At 38.5% G+C, this 26,926-nt stretch overlaps 1 protein-coding gene and 1 pseudogene across 1 annotated transcript in view; one reads left to right on the top strand and one right to left on the bottom strand.

The window, feature by feature from the left end:
- The window catches only part of EEIG2 (EEIG family member 2), a 103,209-nt gene that overhangs the window by 31,163 nt on the left and 45,120 nt on the right, over positions 1-26,926 (bottom strand). The window contains exons 3-4 of the mRNA XM_077765614.1: positions 9,457-9,577; positions 603-632 (exon numbers count right to left, since the gene is read on the bottom strand). Coding sequence (XP_077621740.1) covers positions 603-632; positions 9,457-9,577 — 151 coding nt within the window. The remainder of the gene's footprint in view (positions 1-602; positions 633-9,456; positions 9,578-26,926) is intronic.
- LOC144232690 (glyceraldehyde-3-phosphate dehydrogenase pseudogene) lies at positions 2,098-3,106 on the top strand (annotated as a pseudogene).

The raw sequence follows: 26,926 nt of genomic DNA, 5'->3' as shown, positions 1-26,926 counted from the left end.
ATGCCTATAATTTACTGTTGGGTCCAGTTGTTCAATCTCAAAGTTGCTTTATTTGTTTTATTTATTTTTTAGATAGATCATGTGTTGGGGAGAGGGTCAGATGGAGCATGAATCCCAAGTAGGCTCTGTGCTGAGCATGGGGCTCAGTCCCACAAATCTGGGATCATGACCTGAGCTGAAATCAAGAGTCAGATGCTCAACCATCTGAGCAATCCAGATGCCCCTCCAATTTTTATTTCAATTTGAAAGCTTTATTTCAAAACAGCCAATTTGAACAGCAATTAAAAAGCAAACCATTTGAGGGGCACCTAACTGGCTCAGTTGGTTAAATGTCCGACTCCTGGTTATCAGCTCAGGTCATGATCTTGTGGTTGTGATCTCGCAGTCATGAGATTGAGCCCCGCATTGGGCTGTGTGTTGAGTGTGAAGCCTGCTTGGGATTCTCTCTTTTCCTCTCTCTCTGCCCCTACCCCGCTCATGTGTGCGTGCTTTCTCTGTGAAAATAAACAAACATTAAAAAAGAAGAGGAAAACATTTGACTTTTAAGCTTATAAATAGCAATGAGCTATAAGTTCCAAAAGAATGAAAGAACATCCACTTACCTTTGCGTAAGCTTTTCCACCTTTTAATTCCTGTCAAAGATAAAAAACACTATAAGGATATCATATGATTAAAGATATAAAATTAAATATATGTCAATCCTGAAGTAGTTATTTACATATTTACATACTGGAAAATATTGATAGTAAATTTCTGATGATCTTAAATTCAACTATTTGGATACCCATCCCACTCCACTTCCCAAATTACCAGAATTTTATTTTAGAATTTAACTTAAATCTGAAAGAGACAAACGGTAAGAAGACAAGCTAATATTTAATGTTATTTTGAAGAAGAAATTACTAAAATGTCCTAGACATGCTGCAAGAAACTGAATCACCAAAGAAAGGTTAAATTACTTGGTTACCAAAAAACTTACTTACTTAGTAAGCACATTAATAACACTGTAGAAAGATTTTCATAAGAGTTGAAGCTCCCACCCCAGAGATAACCATTGTTACCAAGTTTTAGGAACAGTCCAAAAGATGCCATGTATTCCCTTTTTATTAAAAAATACCATACTACACATGCTATTCTATATCTTACACACACACACACACACACACACACACACACAAACATTGTTCCAGGTTAGTATAGAAGCCCTCTTAACTAATGGGACCAATACTGGCAAAAGTGGAAGATAACAAAAAAATAATATACAGATATCTTAACATTTTAATTTCAATTTGAAATTTATAACTGTACACTAATTTGCCAAATTCTGGATTTAGGACACCACACAGATGTGCAAATTAAATGTAAAACACTTAGAACAAAGCCCAGCACACAATGTATACTCTGTATACGTTTTGCCATTACATGAGGGTGAACCTTTAATATATGAGGGTCAAACTCTCCTCTCCTGACCTACTTTTAAAAATGTGTTTGTTGAATGAAGTTGTCTCATCTTTCTTACATAAATGAGATACATAATACATTATATACCATTTCCAACTCTTTATTATTGAAGTATAGTTAACACACAACACTATATTAGTTTTGGGCACACAATACAGTGCCTTGACAATTCTAAACCGTACACAATGCTCACCATGGTAACTGTCATCACCATCTGTCACAAAACAGCACTATTACTATATTAGTAAACTATATTCCCTTATGCTGTACTTTTCATGTCCATGACATATTTTATAACTGGAAGTTTGTACTTCTTAGCCCCCTTTACTGATTTCTGCCATCCCTTCATCCCCATCCCCTCTGGTAACCAGGAGTTTGTTCTCTGTCCTTATGAGCCTGTTTTTGGGTTTTGATCATTTAGTTTTTTTTTAGATTCCATGTATAACTGAAATCATACGGTATTTGTCTTTCTCTGACATTTCACTTAGCATAATAACCTTTAGGTCCACCCATGTTGTTCTGAATGGCAAGATTTCATTCTTTTTTATACCATTTCTATCTTTAAGGTAGTGAATTTAGGTTCTCTTCTCCCCTCCTTTCAATGAACAGCTGCATCTTCTAGTGCAGTGCCAGCCACATCCCTGAGACATGATGGTGAAAGTCAGAGGAAATGGATTTAGCTGTACTGGGCACCTGGACATCAGGGCTGCCTGTAACTCCCACAAAGTAGATATTGTCGCCATCAGTGACCTCTTCACTGGCCTCAACTACATGATCTACATGTTTTAGTATGAGTCCGCCCAGGGCACATTCAATGGCTCAGTCAAGTCTGAGAACAGGAAACTTTTCATCAAGGAAAACCCATCTCCATCTTCCAGGAGTGAGATCCCACCAATGTCAAATGGGGTAATGCTGGTGGTGGGTATGTTGTGGAGTCTTGTGGGGTCTTAATCACCATGGTGAAGTCTGGGGCTCACTTGAAGGGTGGGGCCAACAGGGTCATCATCTCTGCCCCTTTTGCAGATGCCCATATGTTTGTGATGGACACGAACCATGAGAAGTATGACAACTCCCTCAGGATTGTCAGCAAGGAGACCTGTACCCCTAACTGCTTCACTGCTCTGGCTAAGGTCATCCCTAACAACTCTGACATCACGGATGGACTCATGATTTCATGCCATCACTGCCACCCAGGAGGCCATGGATGGCCCCCCTTGAAAGCTGTGTGGTGGCCAAAGGGCTGCCCAGAATATCATCTGTGCTTCTACTGGCACTTCCAAGGCTGTAGGAAAGGTCACCTCTGAGATGAATGGGAAGCTCATTCGCATGGCCTTCTGTATCCCCACCCCTAACATGTCAGGGTGGATCTGACCTGCCATCTTGAGAAAACTACTAAATATGATAACATCAAGAAGGTTGTGAAGCAGGCATCTGAGGGCCCCCTCAAGGGCATCCTGGGCTACACTGAGGACCAGGTTGTCTCCTGTGACTTTAGCAGTAACAACCCACTCTACCACCTTTTATGCTGGGGCTAGCATTGCTCTCAGTGACCACTGTTTCAAGCTCATTTCCTGGTATGGCAAATGAATTTGGCTACAGCAACTAGGTGGTGGACCATATGGTCCACATGGCCTCCAAGGAGTAAGAGCCCCCTGAACTATCAGCCCCAGCAAGAGGAAGAGAGAGGTCCTCAGCTGCTGGGGAGTCCTTGCCCCAACTCACCTCTCACCTGACACTGAGAATCTCCCAACCTCTATAGTTTCTATCCTAGACCTCCTGAAGAAGAGGGTACTTGTCATGTACCATCAATAAAATATACCGTGGGGCAACTGGGTGGCTCAGTTGGTTAAGTGTCTGACTTTGGCTCAGGTCAGGATCTCACACTTTGTGAGACTAAGCCCTGTGTTGGGCTCTGTGCTGACAGCCTGGAGCCTGGAGCCTGCTTTGGATTCTGTGTCTCCCTCTCTCTCTGCTCCTTTCTTGCTTATGCTCACTCTCTCTTGCTCTCTCAAAAAATGAATAAATGTTAAAAAAAATTTTTAAAAAGTATACCATACTCAGCCAAAAAAAAAAAAAGTGGTGAATTTAAATAACATGAGAAGCAATCTATGTTAAACTCTATTATCATGAATATTTGCTGCCTTCTCCTTTCCTGTCCCATTGATGTCAGCCATGGCCATCCCACTGGATCTACTCCCATTATGAATTATCAAATTATTCTTCTTTCTTATATTATTGTGACATTTCTTAATACCACCTTTCACTAAATAAAACAAAACTTTCCCTAGATGATCCCTGTCTCTTCTAGCTAATTCTTGCTCCCCTCTATAGCCAAACTCCTCAAAACATTTCTCAATTTTCTGTATCCCACTTTATATTGTCTACTTCAAATATGTTTTTGTCCTCATCTTCCCTCTGCAATTGCTTTTAGGATTATCAATAATTTTCATTTTTGTTAAAGCCAGTCTCTGTCTTCAACTTGCTTAACCCCTAAACAGCATCTGACAAGACTGGCCATTCCACTTCCTGTCCTACATCATTTTCTTAGGTGCTGCAATTGCCTGCTTTTACTCCTACTTCAATGGTTGCTTCTTCTCATTCTCCTTTGCTGGACTTACTCCTGTATTAACTTCTGTAAAAAGAAGGCTAGTTGTACTCTAATTATCCATTTCCCCACTCTCAAAATAAAGTAATGACATTTTCTACCTTCCTTTTGTGATGTGGCAGAATGACTAAGATCTGGCCAAAATAATGTAATATCTGACATAGAGGAATTCTTGCTTCTCTTCTGCTAACAGCAATTTATACTTCCTCTGAGTGTTAGAGTGACCTAGGATTTGGTTCAGGGTCCCTTGTCTTCTCTGTCTATACTATTCCCCTGGATGAGCCCATTCAGGTGTGTTGCTTTAAATAAAAGCTGTATGCTAGTAATGCTCATGTCTGTCTTTAGTCTGACTTCTCCCCTGAGTACCAGACCAGTACCTTTATTTTTTAGAGTTTATTTATTTGGAGGGAGGGGGAGGGAGGGAGAGAGAGAGAGAGAGAGAGAGAGAGAGAGAGAGAGAGCGAGAGAGAGCGAGCGCACAAGTGAGCATCCATGAACTGGGAAGGGGCAGAGAGGGAGAGGGAGAGAGAATCTCAAGGGGCCTTCATGCTGTCAGCATAGAGCCTGATGCAGGGATCAATCCCATTAATGATGAGATCATGACCTGAGCCGAAATCAAGAGTTGGGTGCTCAATCGACTAAGCCACCCAGGTCCTCAGACCAGTATCTTTAAATGACTACTGGACATCCTTGCTTGAAATCTCATAGATACCTCCAATTTAACATGGCCAAAACAGGCCTGCTGATCTCTGCTTATTGGTCCCTGAAATTATTTCACTCTGAGCCTTTACCATTTTAATAAATAGCACAATTACCTATCTATATGCTCAGGCAACTAAGTTATTGTCAATTCTTTCCCCCTCATTTACCATATCCAGTCCATGAGTGGGGGTCTACCTTGCAGAGTCCATCCTGAATCATACCATCTCTGTGGTTATAGTGGCATACCAATACAAGCGTTTCTCACCTAAACCATCCTCACCGCCTGCGTGGTCTATCTGCAGTGCATCCTCCACACAGCAGTAAAAGTGATCTTAGAAGATCATCTATTTCTCCTTAGTAAAATCCTCAAATGGAATCCAATTATAATTAGAATGAAATCCAAACTCATTACCATGTCTCGTAAGGCCTGACCTGATCCAGTGCCTCCAACCTCAACACCAAGCGCTTTCCCTCTCCATGTTACCATCTTCCAGCCAGGCTGGTCTTCTGGCACTTAAACATGCCAGATTTGTTGTTTATCCTAAATGGGGTTCATAGCATTTTGGAATCTGTGGCTTGATATTTTGATCAGTTTTAGAAGATTTCCACCACAATTTCTTTCCTCTCCTTCTAGGGCTCCGATTACATATATGTTAGACCTTTACAGTGTTTTCCATGTCTTATTTTCTGTATTTTCTACTCTTTTTTCGCTTTGTGATTTTGTCTGTATATTTTCTTTTGTCTTATTTTCCAGTTTTACCAAGCCTCTCTTCAGTTTTGGTAAACCTGCTGTTAAATCCATCTGTTGAGATTTATTTTCATCTATTTAGCTTTAAATTTTGGTTATTTTATTTCTCAGTTCTAGAATTCAATCTGCTTCTTTATGGTTTCTCTAATAAAGTTCTCTAGTTCTCTAATAAAATTCCCCATATCATTCACTCATCATAGTTACTGTAAAAGTTGTCTCTGATCCTCCCAAGATCTGTATCTTCCATGGATCTGTTTTTGTTATCTATTTTCCTTTTGATTTTTGGTCATGCAATCATATCTCTTGGTATGCTTGGTAAGTTTTGTGCATGACAACTTGAAGAAGTAATTTGAGGTTCAGAGTAATGTTATTTTCCTTGAGAAAAGATCCACATTTCCTTCTGGCAAGTTCTGATAAGGGCAGATCACCTTCATCCAAGTAGGCATTAAGCTGATTAGAAGCCAAGTTTCAGTCTTTTTACAGGCTGATCTATATTCACTACACTCCTTTTACGTTTAAACTCTTAAGAGAATCCCAATGAAAAGTTCAGGGTATTTACCAACTTTCTTCATGCTGATGGGTCCTGGACTCCAGTTTTTGTCCCTTTAGTCCTATAAAACTGCTGTGAGGTCCAGCTTCTTAGCCTCTCAGTCACTGCTTTCAGCTCAGCTTATTAACTACTGCTTGCAACTTAACAAATGCTTTGAGAGAAAAAGCAATGCCAAATGTCAGGCTCATCTCTTTATGCTTGTCTTGTCTATGATTCTAAGCTTCTTAAGTCTTTACTGCCATGACAGCTTCTGATACCTTCAAGCAGCTGTTTTTAATATTTTGTCTAGCTTTTCTGGTTGTTCTCAGAGGGATGGGTAGTCTTCAATAAGCTGGCCCATTAATTTCAGAAGCATAAATCCCCAGCCTTATAATCTTAGGGCCTGTAATGGATTGCATTGTGCATTTCTACCCCCAACCCTCAAGATATTTTGAAGTTCTAACCCTTCAGTACCTTGGAATGTGATCTTATTTGGAAATACACAGGTAATCTAGTTAGAATGAGGTCCTAATCCAATATGACTGGTACCCTTACAAAAAAAGACATTTGAATGTAGATACAGATAACACACAGAGGAAAGAGATGTGTGGACACAAAGGGAGAAAGCAGCTACGTGACTGGAGTGATGCATCTACAATGCCTGAGGCTACCCAAGGTTAGGAGAAAGGCATGGAACAGTTTCTTTTCTGGAGCCTTTACAGCATGGCCCTGCGGACACCTTGATTTTGACTTCTGACCTCCAAAACTGTAAGACTGTACATCTGTGTTGTTTTAAGCCACCCAATTTATGGTATTTTGACATAGCAGCTCTAGAAAACTAACACAAGGCCTCTTTACTTGCAGGTATGGGATGGTTACTTTCATGTGCCAACTTGCTGGGTCATGGGGTGCCCAGATATATGGTTAAACACTATTTCTGGCTGCGTCTGTGAGGGTGTATCTGGATGAGATTAAAATTTTAATCAGCCAACTGAAGAAAGCAATCTGCTTTCCTCAGTGTGGGTGGACACCATCCAATCTGTTGAGGGCTTGAATAGAAGAAAGAGGAAGAGGAAGGTTAAATTCTCTGTCTCTGCCTGCCTGAACTGACACACTGGTCTTCTCTTATCCTCAGACTAGGACTTACACCATTAGCACTCCTGGTTCTCAGGCTTTGACTTGAACTTACACCATTGGTTCACCGGTTCTGGGGACTCTGGACTGAGACTGGAACTATGCCACTAGCATTCTAGGGTCTCCAACCTGCAGATGGCAGACTGCGGGAGTTCTCAGCCTCCATAACTGTGTAAGCCAATTCCTTATAATAAATCTATATCTATATACCTATTTTTTGACTCTATTGATTCTGTTTCTCTGGAGAACCTTGACTAATACAAGGCTCTAGTCCTTTACTTTTTCTTTTTTAAAAACATGTTTATTTATTTATTTTGAGACAGAGAGAGAGAGAGAGAGAGAGAAGGGGATGGGCAGGGAGAGAGAATCTGAAGCAGGCTCCATGCGTCAGCACAGAGCCCGATGCTTGGTTTCATCCCATGAACCCATGAGATCATGACATGAACTGAAATCAAGAGTCAGATGCTTAACCGACCGAGCTACCCAGAGCCCCCCCAGGTCTTATTCCTTTAGAATGGTCTTTCCCTAAATCTTTACATAGGTACCTCCTCTTCAAATGTTACCTTTCAGAGAAGTCTCTACTGGCCCCTCCCCTAATTTTCTAAAATGATCTTTTCTCCCTGAGTTATTCTCTATTATCTCATTGTATTAAATTTTTTTTAATGTTTATTTCTTTTACAGAGAGAGGGAGAAAGTATGAGTGGGGGAGGGACAGAAAGAGACAAATCTGAAGCAGGCTCTAGGCTCTGAGCTGTCAGCACAGAAGCTGACGTGGGGCTCGAACTCATGAACTATGAGATCATGCCCCGAGATGAAGTCAGTTGTTTAACTGACTGAGCCACTCAAGGGCCCCTATCTCATTGTATTTCATATACAACACTTATCACCATCTAAAACAATCTTATTTGGTTACATGTTTACTCTCTGTCTTTCCTACCACTCTTCCCTCCAGGTCCAACCAGAAAGTAGAGTCCTTGAGGGCAGGAACTCATTCCAGTTCACCACGGTCCTTTAAGTGCCTACAATAACACGTGGCACTTTGTAGGAACTCACATATTTGTTGACAGGTGATGGATGGCTTTCCTGTGTCCAAGGCAACAGAGTGTATTATCAACCTTTTGGATTGTTGTTAAATTTATAGGTAAAAAAGGGTGCCTTATTTGTAGTTTTAATATATGAGTGAGATTGAGTAATTTTTTATATGTTTGAAAGCTATTCATATTTTCCTTTTTGTGAAATATATTTTCTGTCTCTTGCCTGGTTTTCTAAAGGATTATTGATCTTTTCTTGATTTATTTGAATGAACTCTTTCCATACCAAGGAAATTAGTCCTCTGACATGGTTTGCAGATGTTTTCCCTTAATTTATGACTTTTCTTAAGGTATTTTTTTAATGTTTATTTATTTATTTTGAGAGAGAGAAAGATGGAAAGAGAGAGCATGAACAGGAAAGAGGCAGAGAGAGAGGGAGAGAGAGAATCCCAAGCAGGCTGTCAGCCCAGAGCCTGACATGGGGGTTGAACTCACTGACTGAGAGATTACGACCTGAGGTGAAGTTGGGTGCATAACTGAATGAGCCACCCAGGTGCTCCCATAAAGGTTACGTTTTAAAGCCAACAGTTTAATTCACCTGTAGTGGTGACGAATGGATTCCCTCTTTTCACTCCAAAAAAGTAGGATCACATGTTTCTATATATATTAGGTTGAACCATCTGATATTAGCATCTTTGTAGATTATTTGTAATACGTCTCAACCTAATATGTTGAAAGGAGATGATGTAAAAAATGAAACACGGTCTTGGAATTAGAGAGATGTGTGTTTGAGTCCTCACTTTGCCATTTACTAGCTATGTGAATTTGGGCAAGTGACAACCTCTCTGAGCCTCAGTTTTCCTGAAATTGGAAAAAATTAACACCCATTTTCAGGGCTATCTTTAGACATAATATATGTAAAGTCCCTAAACAATGCCTAACAAAGAAACATTCAATGAATGACAGGATAAATATATATACAGCGTTGCACCCCCATCCCAAATAATTCAAATAGGGTTAACACTTAAATGTACAGTGACAGGGAGATAAGGTTCTTGGATAATAATTTACAACCTCAGATTTTAAAAATCGTATTTGTCATACTAATTTAAATTACTGCTGCAAGTGTGAAGTGAAATTACACAGAACAGTTCCAACGATAAAGCAGAACTGAATAAAGTGAGTCAGTGACTATGTAACTAATTATGGTTTCTGAAAGGGGAGATGTAATAGGCTATTTTTATACCTTCCTCACGGATACTCTGTAGATACAAGGATCCAGGATGCCTGTGGTGGCACTTGCACTCATTTTGCACATAAACGAGAACTTCTTCCTCCAGTGTACACAGTTGGCTTGCACCACTTCCCTGAGGGAACAACAACAACAACAAAAAAAACACAAGAAATTACTATTGATGACAGATTTTTAAAAGTGCACATACTCTTTCACTCAGGTCTGTAATGCAAAAGTGACAGAGTAAAAGCCTGAATTGGAAACATGAAGAAAAAGATCTTAACAATGTGACCTGAAAATCTCTAGTTTTAATTATTCACAGAAACTTAAAAGTGAAATTACTTATCAGTTTAAACAATATAAATTGAAACTTCACTACTCATACATTTCAGCATGTAATACATGTTTATTTTAGGTGTGCTGGCCAGGTACTAGGTGTTTGAAATATGAAGATGAGAATGACTGTGTTCCTAACCTCGGAGGGCTTATAGTTTATAGTTAGTATGAGAGGCAGAAATATTCAGTACTTATTCTGAAATGAACTACTGTTACAGTTTTACTCCTGTAACGGAATAGGAACTTGGTTGTTCTTGTCACTGAGATCATNTCATAGGGGAGTTCTATTGTTAATTTTTTGAGGAACCTCCACACTGTTTTCCAGAGGGGCTATTTTTAAAAAATTACATGAACACTTTTAGTTCAAGACTACAAGTTGAGGCCATGTATTAACCTCTGCTCCCTCTCCAAAACATTCTATGTTAATTTTTAAGGCATCATTTAGCAAGGACAAAGAGAATCAGAGAGGAGACAAAAATAAATGACCAGGGATGAATAAGTGATAATGATTCAGCATATCCAAGAAAGCTGAACATTAAGTTAGTAATGGTGAAGCAAAGGGCAGGTATCTTTTTAATGTTTTTTTTATTTATTTCTGAGACAGAGAGACACACACACACACAGACAGACAGACAGCATGAGCAGGGGAGGGTCAGAGAGAGAGGGAAATACAGAATCTGAAACAGGCTCCAGGCTCTGGGCTAGCTGTCAGCACAGAGCCCGACGCGGGGCTTGAACCAAGGAACTGAGAAATCATGACCTGAGCCGAAGTCAGACGCTCAACCGACTGAGCCACCCAGGCGCCCCAAGAGCAGGTATCTTAGACTTGTGTTGAAGTGGAATGAAGGAGAGACAAATGGCAGAAGAACTGATTGAAAGGTGTTTTAGAAAGAGACCCTCAGATCTTCCTGACTCCTAAGGAAAACTGAAATTTATTTTTCTGATGAGGTACAACAGGGGGAATCTCTGTACAACCTGACATGAGGGCAGATTGAAAATGGCACCATGACATGATCATATTGAGTGGGGGGTGTGGGCACAGGATGAAAGATAACTTACTGAATGCTGAGCCTTCCAACCTTCTTCCCTAACCTGATTCTTCAGAATATATTCTTTAATAAGATATAGGAAGAACAATCAATGAGGAACTCCAACCAGCCCCAAAGAAAAGCTCTAATGAGATGAATGTTGACGGTGACAAAATTTCTGTCTGCTCAATCTACAGTAAACACCTGAGTCAATGAACCGTCTCCACATGCACAAAGCTGCTAAGCAACTTTTGCTGCCTCATAGGTAAATATGAGCAAGCACCTGAGGGAAGTTTCTTAATATGAACAAACTGAGACCAAAATGAATAGCAAAGAGTCAACTTTAAAAAACCCAAGTCCATGCTGAAAGAAGAAAAAAAAGATTCTCAGAGAGACAGAAATTGCCTCTACCATAAAGGAATAGGATGCTATAAAGAGATAGGATGCTATATAGAGAACTAAAAAGTCATCAGGGAAATCAAAACTATCGGGCTTAATACTCTATTTATCATTCCATATCCACTCTATCCTTCTCGGTGGCCCAGGAGCCTGGCCTTTATGGAAGAGATCAGCCAGGCTCAGTTGCCTTTTGTCAAACATCAGGACAGAGGGCAGGAGAGGGAAGGTGGCATGTTTATTCTGCTGGCTCTTTCCCTGTCAGATCATGTGGGGAATGGGTTAATGACTGGGGGCTGCTTTTTCCACAATATGCCCATTGAACTTAGACTCTAAACTATATGCACTTATAACTTTGTTAAAATAAAAACCAAACCAACAAATTAAAAAACATTGTCAATGGAGTACCTGGGTTGGACATCTGAAAATGGGAGCAAAAGTATGTAACGTCGCAAGCTATTTCCCCGCAACTGCCTAAAAAACCCTAAAACCTTCTTTATTGGCTAATATACGAAAACTGAAGGTATCTTAAGGTGTTATTCTGCCAATTATTCTAGAAATTATGTCATATGTACAAAAATAACTCTAAAACTTTGTTTTATGTTCTACTTTTCATTTGTTTGTGAAATAACAATAATTCCTCAACATTACTATTATAGAAACATATCTTTTAGGCTTTGATCCAGTTTAAAACATCCTTATAAGGCAGCAGCCATTACATACCAAATAGTATATGCTATCATTTGCACAAATGGGCAGTTTTAGCCTAAGTAGCAAAAATAAAAGAAGTCAGAGTGCCTGGGTGGCTCAGTCAGTTAAGCGTTCTACTCTTGCTTTTGGCTCAGGTCATGATCTTGCAGCTGTGTGGGTTTGAGACCCACATCAGACTCTGCACTGGCAGCACAGAGCCTGCATGGGATTCTCTCTCTCCCTCTCTCCTTGCCCCTTCCACACTTGTGCTGTTGGTGTCTCTCTAGAAGTAAACTTTAAAAAATGTCTTTAAAAAAATAAAATTATTCTGTAGAGTAAGACAGTGGAAAATGAGGCCCCCAGCCTCACAAAAACAATGGAAACTAATTAATAAAGCTCTAGTAACTAAATCTAAAGAAATGGAGACCCACAGACTGCTTGATAAAGAATTCAAAATAATCATCTTAAAGAAGTTCAATGAGCTGCAAGACAACACTGATAGACAATGAAAAAAGTCAGGAATNACTAATTTGACAATAAACTATTAAAAAAAAAAAAAGAAAGAAAAAAGTCAGGAATATAATACATGAACAAAATGAGAAGTTCAGTGAAGAGAAACAATAAAAAAGAAAAAGTCTGGAGCTGAAGCACACAATGTCCGAACTGAAAAATTTCAACAGTGAGCTTCAATAGTATATTTGCTCAAGCAAAAGAAAGAATCAGTGAGCTTGAAAAGAGGTCATTTGAAATTACCTATTTGGAAGAACAAAAAGAAAGGAATAAGAAAGTGAAGAGAACCTTTGAGACTTATGGGAAAGCATCAAAAGAACCAATATATATATATATTATGGAAGTTCTAGACGCAGAAGAGAAAGAGAAAGGGGCAGAAAACTTATTTAAAGAAATAATGGCTGAAAGTTCCCTGACTCTGGGGAAATAAATATCCAGATTCATGAAGTCCAATATCTCAAATAGGTTGAATATGAAGAGTTCTACAGCAAGACATGTGACAATTAAATTATCAAAGTTAAAGACAGAATTTTGGAGGCAGCAAGGAAAAAGGAACTTGTCATATATAAGGGAACGCCCATAAAACTAAGACAGGATTTCCTCAGCAGATACTTTGTAGGTCAGCAAAGAGTGAGATGATATATTCAAAGTACTGAAATAAAAAACTGCCAACCAAGAATACTATACCTGGAAAAACTGTCCTTTAAAAATGAAAGAGAAATGAAGACCTTCTTATATAAACCTGAGGGAATTTGTCACCATTAGACTTTCCTTACAACAAATGCTAGAACAGAGTTTTTCCAGTTGAAATTACACTAAACAACATAAAACCATATGGAAGTATAAATCTCACTGGTAAAGATAAATATATAAACAAATACCGAATAATGTAATATTGTAATAATGGTGCATAAGTCAATTTCAACACTAGTATAAAAGTTAAAAGATGAAAGTATTATAACTATAACCACAAAAATTTGTTAAAGAACTTTTTACAGTTTACATACTGTAAAAAGAAGTAAATTCTGACATCAATAATGAAGTCCGTTGGTGGGGGGAACACAGAAATGTAGAGGTTTTGTAGGCAATTGAACTTAAGTTGTTATCTGCTCAAAACAGACTGTTATGGGAAGTTGTATGCAAGCTTCATGGTCACCACAAAGAAAAAAACCTACAGCAGATACAAAAAAGATAAAGAATCAAATTATATCACCACAAAAAAATCAGCAAGTCATATAGGAAGACAGCAAGAGAGGCAGAGCAGAGAAGAACCATAAAAACAGAAAACAATGAACATAATGGCCATAGTAAGTGTTTACCTATTAATAATTACTTTACATGTAAATGAACTAAACTCTCCAATTGAAAGGTACAGAATGGCTGAATAGGTAAAACAAAAACAAAACCCCAAACAAGACCCAACTGCATGCTGGCTATAAGGAGACTCACTTTAGATTTAAGTACACACATGGACTGAAGGTGAAGTGGTAGAGTAAGATATCCTATGCAAATGGTAGCCAAAAGAGAGCAGGGCTATATTTGTATCAGACAAAACAGACTTTAAGTCAAAAACAAAGACAAGGTCATTATTTAATGATAAAAGAGTCAATTCAGCAGGAGGTCATAACAATTATAAATGTAAATGCACCCAACATCAAAGCACCTCAATATATAAATATTGACAGATCTGAAAGGAAAAATAGGCAGCAATATAATAGTAGAAAATGTCAATACCCCACTTTATATGGGGACCTATAATAAACAGATCATCCAGACAGAAAATCAGTAAAGAAAGAGACCTGAACAAAATACCACAGACCAAACGGAGCTTAAAGACATATACAGAACTTTTTACCCATCAGCAGAATACACTCTTTCCTTAAGTGTATATGGAACATTCTTTAGAGCAGATTACATGTTAGGTCACAAAACAAATACACAAATAATAAGAATATATAAATCACTACAAATATCTTTTCCAACCATAAGGAATGAAACTAGAGATCAGTAACAATAAGAAGGTGGGAAAATTTATTAATATATGAAAACTAAACAACATAGACACTTTTCTGAAGAAGACATGCAGATGGCTAACAGACACATGAAAAGATGCTCAACATCACTCATCATCAGGGAAATACAAATCAAAACCACAATGAGATACTACCTCACACCTGTCAGAATGGCTAAAATTAACTCAGATGTTAATTAAAATTAACAACAGATGTTGGCAAGGATAAGGAGAAAGGGGAACTCTTGCACTGCTGGTGGGAATGCAAACTGGGGCAGCAACTCTGGAAAACAGTATGGAGGTTCTTCAAAAAATGAAAAATAGAATTAGCCTATGACCCAGCAATTTCAATAGTAGATATTTATTCAAAGGATACAAAAATGTTGATTCAAAGGGAAGGGGCACATGCACCCCAATGTTTACAGCAGCGCTCTCAACAATAGCCAAATTATGGAAAGAGCTCAAATATCCATTGACAGATGAATTGATAAAGAAGATGTGGTGTACACACACACAGACACACACACACAGGAATACTACTTGGCGATCAAAAAGAATGAAATCTTGCCATTTGCAACAATGTGCATGAAACTAGTGTATTATGCTAAGTGAAAGAAATAAAAGAAAGACAAGTATCATATTATTTCACTTATATGTAGAATTTAACAGACGAAACAGATGAAGGGCACCTGGGTGGCTCAGTTAGTTAAGCGTCCAACTCTGTATTTCTCCTCAGGTCATGGAATCGAGCCTGATATTGGGCTCTGTGGTGTGGGGCTCGCTTGGGATTCTCACTCTCTCCTTCTCTCTGCCCCTCCCTTGCTCATGCTCTCTCACTCAAAATAAACAAACATATATAAAAAAAGAAACAAAACAGATGGACATAGTGGGAAGGGAAGGAAAAATAAGATAAAAACAGAGGGAGGCAAACCATAAAAGATTCTTAAAAAATATTTTTTAATATTTATTTTTGAGGGAGAGAGACACAGAGTATGAGACGGGTGGCGGGGGCGGGGACACTGAGGGAGGGAGACATAGAATCTGAAACAGGCTTTAGGCTCTGAGCTATCAGCACAGAGCCTGATGAGGGGCTTGAACCCACAAACTGTGAGATCAAGACCTGGGCTGAAGTTGGACACTTAACCAACTGAACCACCCAGGCGCTGCAAACCATAAAAGATTCTTAAATACAGAGAAGAAACTAAGGGTTGCTGGAGAGATGGTGGATGGGGGAATGAGCAAGTGGATGATGGGCATTAAGGAAGGTATGAGCACTGGGTGTTATATGTAAATGATGAATCACTGGGTTCTACTTCTGAAACCACTATTACACTGTATTTTAACCAACTTTAAATAAATAAATTTAAAAACTAAGGTGGGAAAATTCATTAATACATGAAAACTAAACAATGACCCTTGAATGACCCAGAGTCAAAGAGGAAACTGCAAAAGAATTTTTTAAAAATCTCAACACAAATGTAAACTAAAACAACATACCATAACTAGAGATTGTAGCAAATGCAGTACTAATAGGGAGGTTTATAGCAATAAATACTTTCAGAAAAAAGAAAGATCTTAAAACAACCTAACTTTACACCTCCGAACTAGAAAAAGAATAAGCTAAGCCCAAAGTTAGCAGAAGGGAGAAAATAAAAGATTACAACAGACATAAATCAAATAAAGAACAGAGAAAAAAATCAACAAAAGTAAGAGGTGACTTTTTGAAAAAAGTAAACAAAAGCAAGGAACCCATAGCTAGACTAAGAAAAAAAGAGAGAAGTCAAATAAACTCAGAAATGAAAAAGGAGACATTACAACAGATATTTCAGAAATAAAAAGAAATGTTAAGTGCCTATAATGAAACAATTATATGCTAACAAACTGGGTAACCTAGAAATCATTAAATTCCTAGAAGCATACAATTTACCAAAACTGAATCAAGAAGAAACAGAAAATTTGAACAGACCAATAATAAATAAGGAGACTGAATCATGAATTAAAAACTTTTGAAGATAACAACAAAAAGCCCAGATAGCTTCTTGGGTGAATTCGACCAAACTTTCAAAGGAGAATTAATGCAATCCTTAAACTCTTCCAAAAAGACAGAAGAGAAAGCACTTTGAATTTCATTTTGAGGTCAGCATCACTCTGATACCAAAGCCAAAGACACCACAAAAAAAGAAAGTGTGGGACATCTGGGTAGCTCAGTTGGTTGAGCATCCAACTTTGGCTTAGGTCATGCTCTTGTGGTCCATGAGTTCAAGCTCTGTCGGGCTCTGTGCTGACAGCTCGGAGCCTGGAGCTGGCTGTGGATTCTGGGTCTCCCTCTCTCTCTGCCCCTTCCCCGCTCACTCTCTGACTCTCTGTCTCAAAAATAAATAAAAGTTAAAAAAAATTTAGGGAAAAAAAAGCTAAAGGCCAATATTCCTGATGAATACAGATGCAAAAATTCCCGATAAAATACTAGCCAACTGAATTTAACAACATGTTACAAGGATCAACCTATGCAAATCACTGTGATAACAGTAAAGAATGAAAGATGAAAAACCACATGATCATCTGAACAGATGCAGAGAAACCATCCCAAAATTCAATATCCACTCATGATAAAGGTTTTCAACAAAATTAGAATAAGTAGGAACTTGCCTCAATAAAGACCATGTAAAGGGGTGCCTGGGAGGCTCAATCAGTTAAGCATCCAACTTTGGCTCAGGTCATGATCTTGTGGTTTGTGGGTTCGAGCCCTGAGCTCAGAGCATGGAGCCTGTTTTGGATCTGTGTCTCCCTCTCTCTGCCCTCCCCTGCTCATGTTTTCTCTCATGCCATTATGAAAAATGGTATGGAGTTTTCTTAAAAATTAGAAATAGAATTATAAATTAGAATTAGAAAAATTAGAAATAGAATTACCATAAGATCCAGCAATCCCACTTCTGGGTATATATCAGAAGGAAATGAAACTGGCATCTTGAAGAGATATCTGTGTTTCCATGTTCATTGCAGCATTGTTCACAAGAGCTGAGACATGGAAACAACCTAAGTGTCTGTTGAGGGATGAACAGATTAAGGAAAATATCTCTCACACACACACACACACGCATGCACGCATGCGCGTGCACCCACGAATATTATTCAGCCGTAAAAAAGGAAATGTAGTCACATGGGTGAGGGTAGAGGACATCATGCTAGATGAAATAAGTCAGAAATAGACAAATACTACCTGATCTCACTTATTATGGAATTTAAAATAGTGGAACTCATAGAAACTCAGAATAGGATGGTGGTATCCAGGAGTTGGAAAGTGGGGAAATGGGGAAGATATTTGTCAAAGGGTACAGAATTGTTAGGCAAGATGAGTAAGTTCTGGAGATCTAATGTACAAGCATGATGACCACAGTTAACAAGACTGTACTGCATACTTCAAATTTGCTAAAAGAGTACATCTTAAATGTTCACACCAGAAAAAAAAACAGGCAATTATGTGAGGTGATGGATATGCTAATTAGCTTGTTTGTGGTGGTCATTTTATAATGTATACATAAATCAAAACATCAAGTTCTACATCTTAAGCATATATAATCAATTTGTCAATTATCTTCAATAAAGCTAAAAATTAAAATAAAATTATTTTACGGGTGAAGTGCTTTGTGCATATTTTTATACATATTGTACATATTTTTATGACCTGTGTGGCCCCACCCAATGAAGACACAAATAAGGTCAGATCCATGATCCATTTGCTGGGAATTAAAGCACTATGCAGACATGTGAATACTGTCTCCTAAATAGTAGACTGGCATATATGCTAAGACTCTGGGATAGGTTCTTATGTGAAAGAAAGTTTAATGAGCTAAGAGATCAGGTTTGCATGAATGACAGCCATGAATAGTGTGCCTGATCATTAATTAACTCATAATGTCACATAATAAAGAATCCTTATTGGAGGAGAAACCCAGAAAGCTGAAGGCAGAAAATAAGAAACCAGCTTAACTATATTCTGGACAATAAACTGCCAACCACAGTAAATACTTGTTGACTAAATGAATAAATACCATAAATCAGTCACAAATAAATACACGATTACTTCACATTCTTAAATCAACCCCGTTACTTATCTAGCACTGCTACCCTAATCCAGGTCCTCACCAGCTCTTTCCTGAAATATGGCAACAGCCTCCTAGATGGTCCTTACTCAAATCTACCTCCCTCAGTGCTACCAGGGAGCTCCTTCTAAAACACAAATTTGACAATGTCATTCCTCTGTTTAAAATCCTTCACTGCTTTGCCATATTTTAGAGGATCAGCTCCAACCTCCTTATTAACATGGCCATGATTAGGTCCCTGTCTATCTTTAGTCTCTTGACTCTCTCATACTGCTTATTGTTCCTCATTTGCTTCATACTATTTCTCATCTGTATGTCTTCTTCATGTTTTCTTTCCTTTGTATGCCATCTACTCTCCCTTTCAACTTCCAACGTTTACCAGTTTAATTCTTACTCACCTAGTCATTACCTGCTCTAGGAATCATTCCCCAACTCAGCCTTCAGGTGAAATAAAGCCTAGTGTCATGTATGATGTGGTCTGCCTGGTTCCTTATACTCAGTGGCCACCATTCGGTGTCCTAGAGGGCTGCCACCCAGGGGAGGGCTGGGAAAGAATTGGCTGAGTGGGCTTTCTCCATCATTCCATTCAGTCCTCATCTCCCAGGACATGGTCCTTTCCTTTCCTTTTTTCTCTGCCTTGTTTTTGGCAGATGCTCCTGTGATTACATATATTTTAAATGAACCAATATTTTACATTAAGTTTAAACATTTGTAAGCTTAAAAAATAGCTGTCTATGCCCTTTCTTAATAGGAATTCAAGTAGAAATAGATATGACAATTTAAGTAATCTTTTTGATTTTACAATTTCAGAATAATAGCCATGCAGTATTAAACAATTTCTCTAAATTAAAAAATTTTTTTTCTGTGCCCAAGGCAATTATTCAGAATTTTTTTGTGGTAATCTTCAGTGTGTACACACACCCACAAATATACATGCACATACACACAGCTGCCAGAAAGCTGTCCAAACCACACAAACAAAAAATAAAAAGTGGCAAAGCTAGTTTGTGGCAGTTTGTTATACTGATGGGTTACCATGGAAACAAACTCAGACTACTTGGCAACTGAGACAAAAGTCACATTAGTAATGTTTTCCGTTATGTGAGTCATTAATTTCCTATGAGTTTTATATGGTTGCTTACCCACTTTCACGAAACAAAGCAAGAGAATAGGATTTTGTGTTGAAACTGTGGAAAGTCAAGTATTTGTAAGATAAATGATAAAGTTCCTGATTGTGAGACACACAAGGACTTAAAAGAAGATAAATGTTGCTATGGACATTGTTTATGCTTCAAGAGTCAAAAAAATCTAAAGTCTTGGGGCGCCTGGGTGGCTCGGTTGGTTAAGCGTCGGACTTCAGCTCAGGTCATGATCTCATGGTTCGTGGGTTCGAGCCCTGCACTGGCCTCTGTGCGGACAGCTAGCTCAGAGCCTGGAGCCTGCTTCGGATTCTGTGTCTCCCTCTCTCTCTGACCCTCCCCTGCTCATGCTGCCTCTCTCTCTCTCTCAGAAATAAATAAAAACATTAAAAAATTTTAAAAAAGCTAAAGTCTTTGAAAAATTAATATAAAATGAAGTGAACACTATGAATCCATTTTTTGTGACTTACTGTACCAGCACATTGCATTACTTAATATTCTAAGAATAACTTGCATATGTATACACTTATATTTAAAATTATGCCATGTCCTGATAATTTGAAGTATTTTTAACTTTTTAGAAGCAGTGATTAAAAAAAACTGCTATGAGGAATGCAAGCTATTTTTCCAGACAATATTATTGCCGGGAGGTTAAGAGCTTGTATCCAGAGCCAGTTTGCTTGGGTTCAAATCCTGCCTCTGCTATTTGCCAGCTGTCACACTGGACACATTCCTTAACCACTTTGAGTCTTCTCCTCCATGAAACAGGGGCAGTAATAGTTACTACACCTCAAGGGAGTTTTTGAAAACTAAGTGAATGTGAATTATTAAACACGCTGTTTGAACAATGCCTGGTTTATTGTGGATCTCAATAATAAATATTAGAAGTTGTTATCATTAAGGATTTAAGTAGTTCATTCGTTTGTTCATTCGTTCATTCATTCACTTGTTCACTCATTCATTCATTCATTCTGCTGGTAGTGTTAGACAGTGAGGTTAATGATGATCCAGTTCAGACATTTTGAGATTGAGGAGCCCGAGCGTCCCTCACTTGGAAATGTCCTGTAGGGGGTAGATATAGAGACCGAGACCTCCAAAAAGAGGACAGAGCTGAAAACACAAATGTTCAGTCCTCAGCATGTGAATGGTCATTGAGATCATGGAAAGGGATAAGGTCATTGAGGGAGAGTGGGTCAAAGGAAGAGAAGAGGAAAGGAAAGAGAGAGGAAAGAGAAGGGAGTCTGGAACTCTAGGGAACACAGGTACATAAGGTATAGGAGTGGAAGGGGGAAGGCAAAGGAGACCGTAGGGTAAATGGAGAAGCAAAGGAAATCATGTCACTGAAACCAAGGGAAAGATTTTTAAGAAGGAACTGCTCAAGAATATCCAATGTGGCAGACAGTTCAGGCAACAGTATGATGAAAAAGAAGCGACAATGAAGTCACTGATAACACTGGCAAGTGTGGTTTCAGTGCAAAGGTGAAAGGCAGATTACTAGAGGAAGTAGTGACAGTAGAACCAAAGTAGAGAAAATGAGGGTGGCAATCAGATGGGGACATGGGGTAGAAAGAGGATTTCAGTTAACATGCAAGAGACTTAAGCAAGAGTGTTTTAGTACTGAAAGGAAAGAACTGGTAAGGAGAAAAGGTCAAAGAATTGAGGGTGTATGAATGACGGCACCATGGAGGACTCATCTCTGAGAATGTCACAGGGGATGGGAACCAGGCAATAACTGGAGGAACTAGCCCTTGACAGGAGAAAGGGATCCTCTTTCATCATGAGGAAGGAAAAAGAAAAGAACAAGTTCTAATGCAGGCAGGTTTGTCAGCAGATTATTGTTCATTGCCCAGAACTGTTCTGATGAGAAATTTCATATACACGCACGCTACTACTTGGCATATAGTAGGTCACCAGATAAATGTTTGTTGAATACTTGTTTATTAATAATCTGCAGAATACATGAAAACAAATCTTGGTAGCCTCATGCAAGAAAGACTGTTATTCAGAGACTTAGCAGATGTCCTGACAAGAAATGTCAGTTTAAAAAAAAATTGGGGCACTTGGCTGGCTCAGTTTGACTTCGGCTCAGGTCATAATCTCATGGTTCATGTGTTCAAGCCCTGCACTGGGCTTTGTGCTGACAGCCCAGAGCCTGCTTCAGATTCTGTGTCTCCTTCTCTCTCTGCCCCTCCCCTGCTTGCACTGTTTTTCCCTCTCAAAAAATAAACATTAAAGTTTTTTAAAAGGATGCAAAGTTATGTCAATTATATACTATAGCAATTGTTTAGTTGTAGCTGTTTTTACCAGTAAAATACGAATTTATGTTCACCTGAAGAGACACATATTTTTTAAGTTCCCTCATATCTAGTAAGATATTTTCTACATACTTTTGATCACATTTCTAAACATTTAATACAAACAATCAGAGTAATATAAAAAAGGAGGACCAGCACCCAGTTCACCTGCCAGTGAACATACAGTTTTTTTGTTCATAACTTTTTAGCTTAACAGCCAAAGAAAAGAAGGATAATAATGGAAAGAGCAAAGGACAGAGAACAAAGATGTTTTCTATTACAAACTAGGTAAGTGACTAGTCATTTAACTTGTTTGGGCCTCAACTTCTTCATTTAGAAACAAGTATTAAACTAGACGCTAAAATTTCATGATTCCACGCATCAAAACAAATATTTCTGATGAGAATATTTTATCATCCAAGAAAATTATCTTTCTGTAAATATAGACATTCTACATAGCATTGCTTCCCTACTTTCTAGAAAGGATGGTACAGATAAAAACACAATAAAAAATGAAATAACGGAAAAAACCTATTCTGATATAAAGAAAGACTTTATACTACAAATTTAAGAATACACAGGATAATCTAGGAAAATTTAATGAAAACTACACAAAACTTCCCAATTTTAAAAAAGTAAAATTCTTCATGAATATATGTAGTTAAAATCAGGTTATGTGAGGGGCACCTGGGTGGCTCAGTTGGTTAAGTGTCCAACTTTTGGTTTTAGCTCAGGTCATGATCTCACGGTTTTGTGAGTTCAAGCTGTGTGTTGGGCTCTGTGCTGACAGCTCAGAGCCTCCTTGGGATTCTTTCTCTCCCTTTCTCTCTGTCCCTCCCCGACTCATGCTGTCTCTCTCTCTTTCTCAAAATGAATAAACTTAAAAAAATTTTAAATATCAGATTATGTGAATAGGAATGAAAATATGCTCTCCACGATTCTTAAAAACAGGGACAAGGGACTGATTTCTCAGAACTCATAAGCAGATGTGAATTGTGGAATCTATACCGAGCCCAAGCTATGCATTGCGTATGAAAGGAAAAAGGAGGAAATTCTGTCAAACACACAACGACAACAAAACAGGTACCCTTTCAAAATAAGACATTTAGGGTGGGGGAGAGGGGGAGGGGGGTGATGAGCATGGAGGAGGGCACTTATTGGGATGAGCACTGGGTGTTATATGGAAACCAACTTGACAATATACTATGAAAATAAATTTTTTTTAAATTAAAAAAATAAGACCCTTAAAGAGTTGTGCAAGAAGAAAAATGAATTAAAAGTTAGATGTTAAGAATCAAAAAAGTCAAGAAACCAAGTCAGTAGGTTACCTGTGCTTTCAAAAATACTTTACTTTTGAACAAAAGGACTTTTTCATTCTGAGTAGTCTAAAAACATGCTTAACAGCTGTAAATAGCTTCTTCCATCACATAGTCAATTAGCCAGTTTCTAGATCAAGAAATGCATGGCTCCATTTTGTCTGTAGATTAAACACCAAATACTTCAACTACATATTCAGCCCTCCATGGCTGCCCTTAAACTCTCAAATTTGATCCCCGATGATTTACCTTCACTAACTCTTCACTAAACTGAATTATCCACTATTCTCTAGGTGGGCTCTTTGTTTCTGCCTTCATGTTGCTCTCTCCCTTGGGTGCCTCCCAAATGTGCTCCGTCCTTTTCCTACCACCCAACCCAAGGCGCACAGTCTAAAGAGAGGGAGCGAAGTTCAGACTCAGAAGACTTGGGCTCAGGTCTTATTTCAACACTGAACAATGTGGAACAATTTACTTTCCTCTACATCCCAAGTTTCCCCTTCTATGAAATGTTTTGTGGTCAGTGACAACTTGGTAAACATATGTTGCCTAAATCTATAAAATGGCATAAAAATTTACTTCAGAGGGTAGTTTGAAAATTAATGATTATATATATATACACACACACTGTGTAAATAACAAAATGTTATGAATCCAGAATTCACTCAAAAGCTTTTTCTTTTCTTTCTTTCTTTCTTTTTTAACATTTTTATCTGAAAGAGAGAGCACATGCAAGGGGGGAGAGGGCCGGAAGGAGAGAGAGAATCTCCATGCAGAGCATGGAGCCCAGTGGGGAAGTTGATCCCACAACACTGGGATCATGACCTGAGGCAAAATCAAGAGTTGGGACACTCAATTGACTGAGCCACCCAGTTCCTGAGTCCCTGAGTAAAATTACTCTCTTGTTTTGATAAACTCCTGGGAAATNAATGCTTATTTTTGAGAGAGAGAGAGACAGGAGAGAGAGGAGAGAGAGAGGAGAGAGGGAGAGAGGGAGGGGGGAGAGAGAGAGAGAGAGAGAGAGAGAACGAACACATGTGGGCATGTGTGCAAGTCCGGGAGGGGCAGAGAAAAGGAGAGAGAGAATCCCAAGCAGGCTTTGTGCTGCCAGCACAGAGCCGGATGTGGGGCTCGAACTCATGAACTGTGAGATAATGACCTGAGCTGAAATCAAGAGTTGAGATGCTTAACCAACTGAGCCACCGACATGCCCATCCTGGGACATTTTACATGTGTGTCTGGAGCTGCCTTGCAAATGAAAGATACTAAGAACAAGGAAGACGGGACTTCAGTGAAATTTTGCTGCATGTTACGAAAGTACTACCCCTTTGGAATTTTCACAAGCACAATTATTGAAAGGGAACTCTATAGTATCAGAGGAGGTTTTCTGGTACAGTGATATTAAGTAGTGAATTCAAAAGAACATGCACAGGCCATGAGGACTGATTTGGAGATACAGATAAGGAGAAGAAGAATGTAGAATGCTTACATTCTTGAGATGGGGAGTGAAATGAGTCAGTGACACAGTTGGAACATGACAAAACAGCAGGAAANTTAGTGGGTGCTACTTTGAAGGGAGGTCTGGGCACCAGATAGAAGAGGGAAGAGATCTGGGCAGCGCTGAAAGGATGAGGTTACAGCGGTTGTACAGAGAAGGTCTATCTTGAGTATATGGGTTGGGATATTTCTTGAGTTGCAGAGACCCACTGTGGTATCTCCTGCTGACTGTGAGAACCGTCAGGGTAAGCTTTGTGCTTCCGCATCCGACTGCACTGCCTGACAGGTTACCATTCCTCGTATAGAAGGAAACCCCGGGGGGAAGAGAGTATTTGAGTTAGAAAACCTGCAATGACTGCTTAAAATAGCTTCTCAACTTTTTTTTTCTTTTTTTTTTTTTTTGGTATGTTGGTTTTATACAGATGACTTTAGTAAAACTAGCTCTCAGATTCATTTTGGCTTACTACCACAGTTGGCACTAATACACAGTTTCTCAAGGAGGAAACGGCAAGCGTTGATACGGCAGTTACTACCAAATTCATGGTTGCTTCAGGAAAGCTTAGACTTTATTAGTATAATGAGAGAGTTCACAGTTCTCAGTTGTATATAATTAACAAATGCTTATTCATCTGTATTACTAACTTAGTGACTTAATGACTGAGTTAACTTTTCCATGAGCAGAAATACATTCATAGATATTATATAGGTAATTTACAGCTGCTTATAAAATGTTCTTTACTAGTAAGACTACAAGCAAACTTTTGGAACCAATTATTGTCTTTTGCAGCAACTATGAACAATCTTTTCTAACTATGCTCCTGGGGCTGTTATTTCTATAACTGTCTCTGCCTTGGAAACAGAGAAAGTAATGATGTCTGTAGAACACTCCAAGGAAGATACTCATTTGAGCTTTCTGAAAGTCATTCCTTAAAGAAATGACCAAAATGTGGAGACCTTCAAGATGGTACACAGAGAGGATACTTACAAAACAAAACAGAACAAAACAAAACAAAACAAAACAAAGGCTTATAAGACGCTGAACTGGCCTCAAAGGATAGTAATAGAAGATAAAATGTTAACAACTTAATGTTTAGGCGACAGCACTAGAGAGTTCCCAGGAATTGTTATTGAAATATGGTTGCAGTCCGTGAACAAGGAAATATATAAAATTTTAACTAGAAAGAAAATGTTACTAAATGAGTTTATTCTAATGCTATGCTAACAATGACTCACTAAAAGGAAATGAAGCAAACATGTAACGTCCAAAATCAATACTATGGGTACTTTCTCATTTCATGAAGATAAAATAAGACTTGAGTGTAAGCTAGTTTCTAAGCTACAATGTTTGGAAACGGCATTTGATTAGGAAAAGCCAGAGAACTTCTTCTGAAACCAATGTCAGGATAGGAAATTCTTTAAATATCTGTATCCCTATTTTCTCTTACACTGTTTCTTCAGGTCTCCATCCTGAACATAAATATATAAAACTGTGGTTTTTTCCTGTTTCCCCCCTTTTACCTAATTCCACTTTTCTCCTTCTCCTCATTATCAAACTTCCTAAAAGAACAATTACAATCAATGCTTCTGCTGCTTCACCACCTCCTCACTATTTAACCCCTCGAACCCTGGTTTCAGCTCCTATGACTCCAATGAGACTACTCTCTGAAGTTCACCACTGGACATCCACATGCAAAAGAATGAACTAGACCACTATCTAACACCATACACAACAATGAACTCAAATTGGATTAAAGACTTGAACATAAGACTTGAAACCATAAACCTCCCAGAAGAAAACATAAGTGGAAAGCTCCTTGACATAGGTCTTAACAATGATTTTGGGGGCTTGACACCAAAAGCAACAACAAAAACAAAAATAAGCAAGTGGGACTACATCAAACCGAGAAGCTTCTGCACAGCAAAGGAAACCATCAACCTACTGAAAAGGAGAAATATTCGCAACTTCTATATTTAATAAGGGGTCAATATCCAAAATATATAAAGAACTCATGCAACTCAACAGCAAGAAGAAAACCTGATTTTAAAAATGAGCAGAGGAAATGAGTAGACATTTTTCAAAGAAGACATAGAGATGGCCTACAGTTATAGGAAAAGGTACTCAAGATCGGTAATCATCAGGGTAATGCAAATCAAAGAAGAAGGATAGA

The sequence above is a fragment of the Crocuta crocuta genome, unplaced genomic scaffold (assembly GCF_008692635.1).
Source record: "Crocuta crocuta isolate KB4526 unplaced genomic scaffold, BGI_CrCroc_1.0 scaffold274, whole genome shotgun sequence".
In the NCBI taxonomy this organism is placed as follows: domain Eukaryota; kingdom Metazoa; phylum Chordata; class Mammalia; order Carnivora; family Hyaenidae; genus Crocuta; species Crocuta crocuta.
This window is presented reverse-complemented; position numbering and strand designations above follow the sequence as displayed.